This window comes from Caretta caretta, chromosome 14, assembly GCF_965140235.1.
Source record: "Caretta caretta isolate rCarCar2 chromosome 14, rCarCar1.hap1, whole genome shotgun sequence".
NCBI lineage: Eukaryota > Metazoa > Chordata > Testudines > Cheloniidae > Caretta > Caretta caretta.
The window spans coordinates 15,808,740-15,819,871 of NC_134219.1; the positions used below are offsets into that span (position 1 = coordinate 15,808,740).

At 55.1% G+C, this 11,132-nt stretch overlaps 2 protein-coding genes across 4 annotated transcripts in view; one reads left to right on the plus strand and one right to left on the minus strand.

Moving 5' to 3' along the window:
- Positions 1-274: 274 nt before the first annotated feature.
- On the minus strand, positions 275-10,633 carry GALK1 (galactokinase 1). The gene is made up of 8 exons (XM_048818174.2): positions 10,113-10,633; positions 7,103-7,292; positions 6,230-6,349; positions 5,101-5,236; positions 3,615-3,796; positions 2,017-2,167; positions 1,076-1,238; positions 275-550 (listed from the first exon to the last, which is right to left on the minus strand). Exons 1-8 carry the CDS (start codon positions 10,278-10,280, stop codon positions 455-457), a joined length of 1,206 nt encoding a protein of 401 aa, XP_048674131.2. The 5' UTR covers positions 10,281-10,633; the 3' UTR covers positions 275-454.
- Positions 9,713-11,132, plus strand: part of LOC125621354 (uncharacterized) — a 39,291-nt gene continuing 37,871 nt past the window's right edge. For 2 of the 3 annotated variants that reach the window (XM_075119284.1, XM_075119286.1), the window contains exon 1: positions 9,713-10,062. The gene's annotated coding sequence lies outside the window, so the exon portion shown is untranslated. The remainder of the gene's footprint in view (positions 10,063-11,132) is intronic. The other variant, XM_075119287.1, reaches the window with a different exon arrangement.

Genomic DNA, 11,132 nt, shown 5'->3' on the forward strand with positions numbered 1-11,132 from the left:
GCATATCATGGACTCCTCTCAAGCTATTTGGCACATGGACCTCTGCCATCCTAGTCCCTTACACTTCCCTTCAGTAATTACTGAGCTTCATGCAAGTCATTACTACATTGCCACTACATGTTGCCCATACCACTGCAGTAATCTGGATCAGTCTCTGGTCTGTTCACAGAGTTAACCACAGTGTGACTGTAAGTCACACTTACGTTTGTGTAACTGAGATCAGAATATGGTCTCCAGTGGTTTAGACTGAGATGGTTAAGTCAAGAGGCAGAACTGTTGTGCAAAATTAGTTTTATTACTTGAGTGACACAGATTTGTACATTTCCCTGTGTTCCGTTGTGAAGTTAGAAACAGAGCCACGTTTGATCTCCTGCAGGAGGAAGGAGGAAGGGGGAAGGCAGCTGGCCCAGAAATTTTCCTCTGACACCATTGAGGACCCAGAGATCAGAGCGCCCTATGTAGAAAGGGAAGTCACTCCGTACAGAGGCTGTGCCTTTGCCCCATCTGAAGGCGTAGTGAAATAGAAAGTAGCTGTGCCGTTGTACTTCTCCTAGGAGACAAAAGGAGAAGCAAGCACTGAAGAGTGCAACAGAGTTGGCATGCTAATGCAATGGGCCATGCGATCAGAACGCATTCAGGGAAGCTACTGCTGGACTGAGCATTATTGGCCCCCAACCACAACTCATTTCATACACACTTCAGTAGAGCCATCTGATAGGACTAGTAAAATGGTCACATTGAGACTAGAGCCCTAGCGAGCCAAAGGTCCTATAGCCTCATTACCAATCCAAGTCCCCCAAGCAAGGTCTCCAGCTACGTGTCACTTTGCTTATTCACTCTGAGATATTCTCTGGAGAAACTCATCTGTCTCACTATCCCAGCCTTATCTATGCAGGGGAAAGCCAGAACGGAGGCTGAGCAGCCTTTTCAGCCATCTTCCTTGGGCCTGATCCTCCTCTGCCTCGGACCTTGCCTGGTCAGAATTCTCCACTCAAGCTGGTGGAGCCGGGCTCTGCACTGCCAGCCCTAAGGCCAGGCTGAAGGCCAGAGCTATGGCGTTAGAAGGGCTACGTACCTTGATGTGCTGCAAAGCTTCCTCTGCTGCTTCAGCCTCCAGCAGCGTGACCGTGCAGCCTCCAAAGCCTCCGCCCGTCATCCTGCTGCCATAAACCCCACTGACATCCAGCGCTGCAGCGACCAGCTCATCCAGCTCAGGGCAGCTGACCTCATAATCATCCCTGGGAAACACAAACCAGAGTCTGGGCAGCCTGCCAGTGCCGCGTCCCTGTAAACGCATTCTGAACACCCAACCCTATAGCACCTGGCTGCAGTGGGAGATGGAAGATTCATTTGATTCCTCCTGAGGTCTAATTTCAGGGCCAGTCCTAGAAACACATGCATTTGCTAGCCAAAATGGAGAGGGCAAGGGTCTCTCAAACTGCGGGCCCCGGCAGGCCCAGCTGCTGGGGTTAGCCTGGCACATTCCCTTCAGTGGTAGGAGTATTGGGTAATTGGCCATGGGCATGCTTGAGGAGCAGGGGCAGAGGCCTCCTTCTGAATCATAGACTATCAGGGTTGGAAGGGACCTCAGGAGGTCATCTAGTCCAACCCCCTGCTCAAAGCAGGATCAATCCCCAATTTTTGCCCCAGATCCCAAATGGCCCCCCTCAAGGATTGAACTCACAACCCTGGGTTTAGTAGGCCAATGCTCAAACCACTGAGCTGTCCCTCCCCCTGTACAGAGGCTGTGCCTTTGTCCTCTGGTACAGACCAACGCAGAGGCTGTAGAACAGGCTCTTCTCTGCAATTATTCCTAAAGTCGGTCACTTAGTGCAGGCTGTTCCCCTCCGCAACGCTGAGCTGTGGGAGAGACTAGATAGGACACTGCGTGAAAAATCTCATGGTTTAAGCTGTCCACGTTGCTCTCCTTGTGTCCCTTCCTTGGGCCCTGAGAGCTATAGCTATCCTACCCCCAGCTGGAGTGTCCCTACCCAGCGGGGCTGGCGACGCCCGTACCGGAGGGAGTTGTGACTCTCCACCATCAGCCTCCCAAATGCCCTGTAGTCCCTGGCCTGCAGCGCCTGCGCCGCCCGGGAGGTGCGCTCTATTTCTCCGATGACGTGCCTCGCGCGCCGGTACACCTCCTCGCTCAGCAGGGCCTGGGCAGCTGGAGACACACAAGGCTGGACTGAGACGCTACCCACGGCCTAGAGCCTCCAAACGGGACCACCTGGAATGGAGCTCCATGCTGCCCTGCACCTTTTGAGTTCACGTATTTATCTGCCCCCGCAGAGTCACCAAGATCACGCCATATGCAGTCCCTACCCCTCTTCCTGTCCCCCTCAGGTGCCAAGCTCACTCCCCACACCGTCCCTGCCCCTCTCCCACAGCCTCTCACCCAGTGCTGCCCAGCTCGCTCCCCACACCATCCCTGCCCCTCTCCCACAGCCTCCCACCCAGCGCCGCCCAGCTCGCTCCCCACACCGTCCCTGCCCCTTTCCCACAGCCTCCCACCCAGCGCGCTCCCCACACCGTCCCTGCCCCTCTCCCACAGCCTCTCACCCAGTGCTGCCCAGCTCGCTCCCCACACCGTCCCTGCCCCTCTCCCACAGCCTCCCACCCAGCGCCGCCCAGCTCGCTCCCCACACCGTCCCTGCCCCTTTCCCACAGCCTCCCACCCAGCGCGCTCCCCACACCGTCCCTGCCCCTCTCCCACAGCCTCCCACCCAGCGCCGCCCAGCTCGCTCCCCACACCGTCCCTGCCCCTTTCCCACAGCCTCCCACCCAGCGCGCTCCCCACACCGTCCCTGCCCCTCTCCCACAGCCTCTCACCCAGTGCTGCCCAGCTTGCTCCCCACACCGTCCCTGCCCCTCTCCCACAGCCTCCCACCCAGCGCCGCCCAGCTCGCTCCCCACACCGTCCCTGCCCCTTTCCCACAGCCTCCCACCCAGCGCGCTCCCCACACCGTCCCTGCCCCTCTCCCACAGCCTCCCACCCAGCGCCGTCCAGCTCGATCCCCACACCGTCCCTGCCCCACTCCCACAGCCTCCCACCCAGCGCCGCCCAGCTCGCTCCCCACACCGTCCCTGCCCCTCTCCCACAGCCTCCCACCCAGCGCCGCCCAGCTCGCTCCCCACACCGTCCCTGCCCCTCTCCCACAGCCTCCCACCCAGCGCCGCCCAGCTCGCTCCCCACACCGTCCCTGCCCCTCTCCCACAGCCTCCCACCCAGCGCCGCCCAGCTCGCTCCCCACACCGTCCCTGCCCCTCTCCCACAGCCTCCCACCCAGCGCCGCCCAGCTCGCTCCCCACACCATCCCTGCCCCACTCCCACCAGCTCCCGCCCCCGCAGTCGCCAAGCTCGCTCCCCACACCGTCCCTGCCCCACTCCCACCAGCTCCCGCCCCCGCAGTCCCCAACTCGCTCCCCACACCGTCCCTGCCCCACTCCCACCAGCTCCCGCCCCCGCAGTCCCCAACTCGCTCCCCACACTGTCTCTGCCCCACTCCCACCAGCTCCCACCCCCGCAGTCCCCAACTCGCTCCCCACACTGTCTCACAAGATTTAGGCTGCAGCAGACTGTTCTGGTGACCCAAGGAAGACGTTGCACTCACCCTCCAAGTCGGCCAGACAGGCCTCCCTCAGACTGGCCTTGCCCAGAGCCTTCGCTGCCTCCTCGCACTGGCGCCGGCGTGTGGGGTACTCGCTGCCCGTCAGCGCGTGCCGCACGTTGGAGTTGGTGATGAGAACCACCAAGCTGGGGTCAGTCAAAGGCAAGAGGAAAGTCTCCAGCGACCTGGAACAGAGGTCACAGCAGGGTCACAGGGACGGGACCCTGACGAGCTGGGAGCTGCCCTGGAGCAGCCACCTTGGTGCGCCTCAGGAGCCTGCGTTACAGCGAGGCCACGGACATCGCTCTGAGACTCAGAGCCACCTAGGAACAAAGCCAGTGTTACGGCTCCTCTCCACCCACACAGCTGGGAGGCTGGTATCTCTAAGGGGGCAGAGTTAAGGTGGTTTGTGCACCTTGATGCTGGATTTTCCTCATCTCAGCAATCATATTGCAGTATCAGCCACAGGCCCAAGTCAGGGCTCTATTTTACTAGGCCCTGCATGCGCAGATAAAGCTAGTCCTCCCTACCCAGCGCTTACCCTCTACATAAGCTACCCCAGGTGTTTGGGGGCTCTTCAGTTTAACCTTAAGCTCTCTGGGGCTGTCATTTATTCGGGGTTTGTACAGCACCTACCACAACGGGGGCCCAACCTGGTCATGGTCAGTAGGCACTACTGCATTGGAAAGGTTCAATAGTAACTCTGGAGTTCCTGGCCCTCCAAGTGTGGGTTTTACTGGCCATGATCCTGTAAGGATTTTTACCATGAAGTTACAGACCTGATTACTGTCAGGGTTTTACTGTTCAAGTCATTGCATTCCCATAATAACCCTGTGGAAGGCTATCCTGCATCCACAGCTATGGAGCATCTTGTGGCCCTATCCCAAGCTCTCTGTGGCTTGTGTCTGAATGGCTTGATCCCGAAAGCTGGGGAGTGCTGGATAGTGGGGACTTCGACCCTTTGTCACTGGCCGAAGGTCACGGGATGCTACAAGTTCCAGTAGGCAGCAGCTCACCTTGCTGTCTGAATTCCCAGGCTAGGCTTGCCCTTGCCCAGCCAGCTAGATACTATACATAAGAGTTACACTGTGCAACCAGGACAAGGCAGCGATTCTGCTCTGTGGGAGGCAGTGTCATCTAGCAGAACACAGGACTGAGAATTGGCAGACCCGGGCTGTAATCCCAGCTCTGCTGGCCTGCTCAAGGTCACACAGGGTGGCCAAGGACAAATTCTCACCTAGGTTGAGGACCCTTTATGCCACTCCGCATATAAATGTAATTCACTTCCAAAGCCCTTGACACTTCCAGAGTGGTACAAAGGGGCCTTCATGTAACTGGGTGTCTGGCCTTGCACCTCTCCAAGCCTCTGTTATGAGGCATAGTAGGCAGATGATCATGAAGCGCTTTGAGATCCTTGGAGGGAAGGTGCTGTAGAAATGCAGAGTATCATCATTAGATGGTATAGTAAGCTATGAGTCCATGTCCTGACCTGCAGTCTATCAGCAATGCATGGCCCTCTTTGCCCATCACAGATATGAACTGGTCCATGATCCCACAGGGCATACCAGCAAATGTGTGCTCAGCTTTCTGGCATGCCAGAGCCTTGGCTACTAAGTCCCCATCATCTGTGCCAAATGAGAAAGAGATAGATTAGCATGGTGCCTGCTTTGTGCCATTTCCCACCTTGCCCAAGGGACCTGGGGGTGAGATGCGGGGGGCGGAATTAAAGCTCATTTTCACTTTCTTTCATTACAGAGCCAGCACTGCAGCCGCCTGTTTAAAGAGGGCTGGATTTATAGCTAGAGATCACTCCCAACTAAAACAGTTCAGCCTCCAAATCCAAATTCTGTGGCTTGAACCCATCTCTGCTCATGACGTTTGCAGCTATGCAAGCGAAGGGGAATTGCAGCCTGGGTGAAATTCACCCCCCTGCAGACAGCCTGTGCAAGGCCTCAGAACAGAGCTTAAGGGAGGTATAAACCGTGTATGTAGCATATTCTGTGCTTAGTTCTGTTACTGATCATATACCAGATGGGGTCACAAGGAATCTTCCCCACCCATGTGCAACACTGCACAATCTAGGCGCACTCTTCCCCAGGATGAGGGGCACATTTGTCGTCTTCTCAGGCATCACATGTTCTGGCCACAATCACAGACAGGGTACCAGGCTGCATGGACCAATCCAGTCACCATATGTTGGATACCACATCCTTCAGCCAGAATTTGATTTGACACACTAGCGGGGAAGGGTGGAAGTGCGGCTATTTTCTCACACTTGCTCCCTAAGGACCATTCTCCACTCATCCTGGCCAACCCAAAGAACTTCCTGGTTGATTCTCAACAGAGAGAGAGAGTTCCTATTAATCCCATGCAGAGTTAGCCAGGGATCTGGAGGGGCCCTGTTGGAAGGGATGGGCTCTACCTCTGGGCAAGGAGAGCAGCTCAGTAGCTGTGATGCAGCTCTCAGTGGAGGTGAAGGGGAGCGTCACCTCCACTAGAATCACAGCATCTCCTATAGAGTCTCTTGGCCAGCACCTGGATTTAGCACAGAGGATCCCAAAAGAGAGGTTCTCTCTTGCACCAGGCTTGTGGAGCTGATGAACTGGCTGCTGTGTTACCTGGGCAGAGCTGCTGCAGAAAGGTATACGTAGCCACTTCCAGAGAGGCTGAACTAGACAGGCCACCGCCCAGGGGAACGTTACTGGCTATCACTGCGTTGAAGCCTGGGAGAGGACCGGCTGTAATGGAGACAAAAAACAAAGGGGAGAAGGAGAATGAGCCCAACCAGAGTCAAGACAGAAAATGAAGTGGACTTGGACGGGTGATACCCCCGGGAGTAAAACACAACACCCCATGGGAGGCAGCTGCCACTGGAGAGAGGCTGGGGAAAGTATGTCCAGTTTAGAAAGGCCGGTAGCAACCAGGCTGTGTCTGACCAGATAGAGGGCAGGTGAAGGCCGTCTCTGAGGAGCGGAGAACTACAGCTGTAATGAGCTGATTCAGGGTCCATCTCTAACTCTTCTGCTCTCACTCCCAAGAGGCAACCCAGGCAACCAAGCTGTATCCTGACACCATGCTTGGCACACTGCTGTTTGGTCTCTCTATAGTTGGAGCCCAGTGCTGGGACAGCAGCTTCAGGGAAAGGAAAGGGCAGTGGAGGAAGATATCCCTTACTCACAGCCAGTTCCGCCATGGAGCAGTCACTTCTGGGAGCAGGAAGGCAGGCTGCCTGGTGGTGGGAGAGAGATGGCACCTGGGTTTCAGGCACCATCTTGTAGTCGCAGACAAGACATGAATGGAACAGCAGCTGCAGGGATCAGCTGCGTTTCACTAACGTTCAGCTGGAAGTGAGGCTACAGTTGTTCCTAGTTCTGTCCCAGTCGCATTGTAACACCCACCCTCCCAACCAGAGCACGCTGCATCCTGAGCGCCTGCAGGAACATTGCTGACCCAAACAGCTCTCCCGCTGCCCAGGTGTGTTTGGACCTTACCTCGGTAATGCTGGATCACACCCTTCACATAGTTAGCCCAGTGAGGTTCCCCGGGCTTCAGGGTGTTTCTTTCTGTTGGAGCTGGAAACTGCACCCTTTTGGGCTCCTCTGCCTCCTCTGCGGTTGTAATGACGGATATTGTTCCGTCCTGCCTTGGGCTCCCAACCACCACGGTGCCCAGCTGCAGGGCCTGCGGAGAGAGACGTTGGCTGAACCCCACCCAGTGCAAAAGGAAATGATGGAAACCTGCAACATGTCCTGCTTCCAGAAAGCCAGCGCAACTGACGGTGCAGGGATACCTGAGGGTCTTGGTATTAAGGCTGGGATCCTACTCCCACTGGGAAACTGGCCATAGGGAACAGGCTGGAGCCCCGAGGAGCAGGAATTTCCCACTCTCTATGAACTGGTCGCTACTTTGTTTCTCTTATCACAAGGATGGTGACGACCTTGCTGCCATGTCTTGCAATTAAAATACCCAAACAACCTTAACGCTGCCCCCAGAGAGACACCAGCCTTCCTATATATAGAGCGGCAGAACTATACACGTGTGCAGAGATGATGCTCTTAGGATTGCCTCCCGGTCAGGATTTTATTCCCTGGGCCGATTTGTTCACATGAAAAGCAGCCTTGAATAAATTAAAAAAACACACACTGATTCCCCATCCTCGAGCAGGAGACCCAAAGGCATTACTGTGCTGTGCTAGCTCTTTGGTGGCCTGTAGGAAACCAGTAGAATAGTTTCCGCCTAGCTGCTAGCGGACAGGTCATCACATCACAAATGCCATCCTCACAGCCGAGGCTCCATGGAAAGCAAGGGCATCACACTGGCCTTTTCTCCTAGGGTTTCCCCAATGTTACCACTGCCATACAAAGTCCTAGTCAGAGACCAAGTTACTGGAGTCAAGATTTGCCCCAGGCAGTCAAAAGGGGCAGAAAACTCTGCTGAGCATCAAAAGGTGTTTGCAAATTAAAAGTTAGAGAGGCAGAAACTATGGAGTGAGTAAAGAAAAGAAGGAGAATTAAGCAGTTTAACTGCCCAGTTGTTGCCTCAGGACATCGCTTCGGAATAGGGGAAGGGCAGTACAACCCATCTGTAACCTTGTTTACGCAGGGCCATGTTACCTGTCGTGCTCGGTGGTGAGACAGCAGCCCTGAAGGAGATGGAGTTGTAATTACAGGCCAAGCCGAAGATCATCAAAAGACAGGCTCCCAAATCCATAAGCACCTAAATAAGTGGCATGATTTGCAAAAGCCCTGCTGAGCACGGGAAGTCGAAGGGCACTCAGCACCTTTGGAAATTAGGCCATTTATTGAGATGCCAGAAAAAAGGATTGAGGAGTCATCCACGGTTGGAAATCTTGGCCTGAAGCTGTTTTCCGTAGCGCTGTGCCCACACGGTGGGGCTCTAAGTCCGCTGTCTGACACTTGTTTGGTTCCTGGAATGGCTGGAAGATGAGAATGGTTCCTACCTTCTCCAATGAGTTATCCTATGACCTAGGATTCTTGTTTGGGGAAGTTAATCCAAGCCCAGACCAAGAGGCTGCTAAGAAGTGCTTCCGAACACACCCAGCATGTCTGGCAGCGCTGCCACTGGACAGCCACAGCTCAGGCCAAAAAGCATTACACAGTGATGGGGGAAAGCTTAACAGTTTGTTAAAATGGGGGACTGTTATTGTCTTTAGGCCTGATTTTTATCCATAAGAGCATAACTGGGAATTGGTCCTGCTTTGAGCGGGGGGTTGGACTAGATGGCCTTCTGGGGTCCCTTCCAACCCTTATATTCTATGATTCTATGATAACATAAGAATGGCCGTACTGGGTCAGACCAGGGCCATCTAGCCCAGTGTCCTGTCTTCTGACATTGGCCAATGCCAGGTGCCCCAGAGGGAATGAACAGAGCAGGTAATCATCAAGTGGTCCATCCCCTGTCGCCCATTCCTAGCTTCTGGCAAACAGAGGCTAGGGACACCATCCCTGCCCATGGCCATTGATGGACCTATCCTCCATGAATTTATCTAGTTCTTTTTTTAACCCTGTTATAGTCTTGGCCTTCACAACATCCTCTGGCAAGGAGTTCCACAGATTGACTGTGCACTATGTGAACAAATACTTCCTTTTGTTTGTTTTAAACCGACTGCCTATTAATTTCATTTGGTGACCCCCTCCCCTCAGTTCCTGTGTTATGAGGAGTATAAATAACACTTCCTGATTTACAAAAAGAAAAGGAGTACTTGTGACACCATAGAGACTAACAAATTTATTTGAGCATGAGCTTTCGTGAGCTACAGCTCACTTCATCGGATGCATTCAGTGGATTTTTCAGTGGAGATTTACTTTCTCCACACCAGTCATGATTTTATAGACCTCAATCAGATCCTCCCCTTAGTTGTCTCTTTTCAAAGCTGAAAAATCCCAGTCTTATTAAACGCTCCTCATATGGCCGACACACCAGCCCCCTAATAATTTTTGTTGCCCTTTTCTGAAACTTTTCCAATTCCAATATAATCCAATACAATCCAACATCCAGAGCCGAGTGAACGAGCTACTGTTTGTACAGCACCGTGCTGATCTAAAGAAAGGCTGTGGCAGAGCGGGAAGAATTTGTTTTGCTGGGACTGACTGAGTGTGAGCGCTGAGATCCAGGCGGGAGGGGGGCTCTTTATCCCGCCGCAGTTCTGGGGGAAGGGGCGGTTCATTTTGTGGCTCTCTGTGCAGTGACGCCCCGGGTAACAAACACGAGGGACAAGCGTTCGTCTCGCGAGCCAGGGAGCTGCAGAAACACGGAGGGAGACAGACAGCAACTTGCATTCCCACGCGGAGGATCCTGCTCCCGACCCTCGCAACAATGCGGACTTCGTCCCACGCTCCTCTATGAAAGAACGGGATCGTATCGAAGTGCCTGGGTTTGCTGCACCCGAGTCGTGGGGGAAGGCGGGGGTGCCGGCACGGCCACAGCCCAAGTAATGCTTCGGCGGCCCCCCAAGCCCAGCCCCTCTGCCCTCCCCCTTACCATAGGCAGCACGAAGCCCTGGTTGTAGTCCGTGTGCTCTCCGATCAGGTTCACCCTGCCGGGGGCTGACACCGCGAGCTCAGGGTCCGCCCCTGCGAAGGCCCCTCGATACGCCACCCGGGCCTGCGCCAGCAGCGAGCCGAGATCGGCCTCCCTTCGCCCGGCCATGCTCCGCAGGGGGCTGGGAGCGCGGTGTTGCAACGTTCCACCACGGAAGGCCCGGCAGCAACAACGCGAGGGCCATGCCGCCAGGGCCTCCCCCCGCCTCGCGCTTCCTGCCTGCGCCGGAGGCTTCTCTCCTGCCCTGCCCCACCCCTTGGCCTGGAGCTGGTGAATTTCTTTGGCTCGGTTCGGTTATTTCCCCTCCCACATCAGGCGGGTTGAATAGTAACCCGGTTCAATGATTAACCCTTTGCATCTTCCGCCAGAGGATCTCAAATCGCGCCAGAAGGGCGCACCCTAAAACCAGAAAGGACCCCCCCCCCAGCCACAGAGTGGGGGAGCTGCCTGTGTGCTCCAGTCTCTGTAGAAAACCCCGCGTCTTCCTTTGGGACTCCCGGGCTCTAAAGGCGGGGCTGCTGGAGTGGAGAACCAGAGAGCATTTGCTGGGTGAAGTGTGGTTACTTTTCCGGTGCAGGGTGGCTTTCCCAGGAGATACTGCTTTTGGTGAAGGAGTGGTCATTCCATCGGTACCTACAGCTCTTCTCGGGCCCTGAGTATACTGTAGGGTCAGTTTGCACGTTTTTCTAACACCAGCTCAGCTCTACGGGTGTTAGCTACTTTGGAAATCCTAGCGTAGATGGGCCACTGGCTGCTGTTGTTTTTAACAGTGTCCATTAGACCTGCCCTGATCACGGGTACTTGACACAGTGTTAAAAACCCTGGTGGTACCTGGTGACCTCTCTACACTAGAGTTCCCAGGGTTGCTAACAGAGGTGAGCAATGTATAGAAAATGACCTTAGTGCAGACAGTGGCCTCAGAGATGAGGGTAGGGTGCGGCTGTCTCAGGCAAAGGGGAG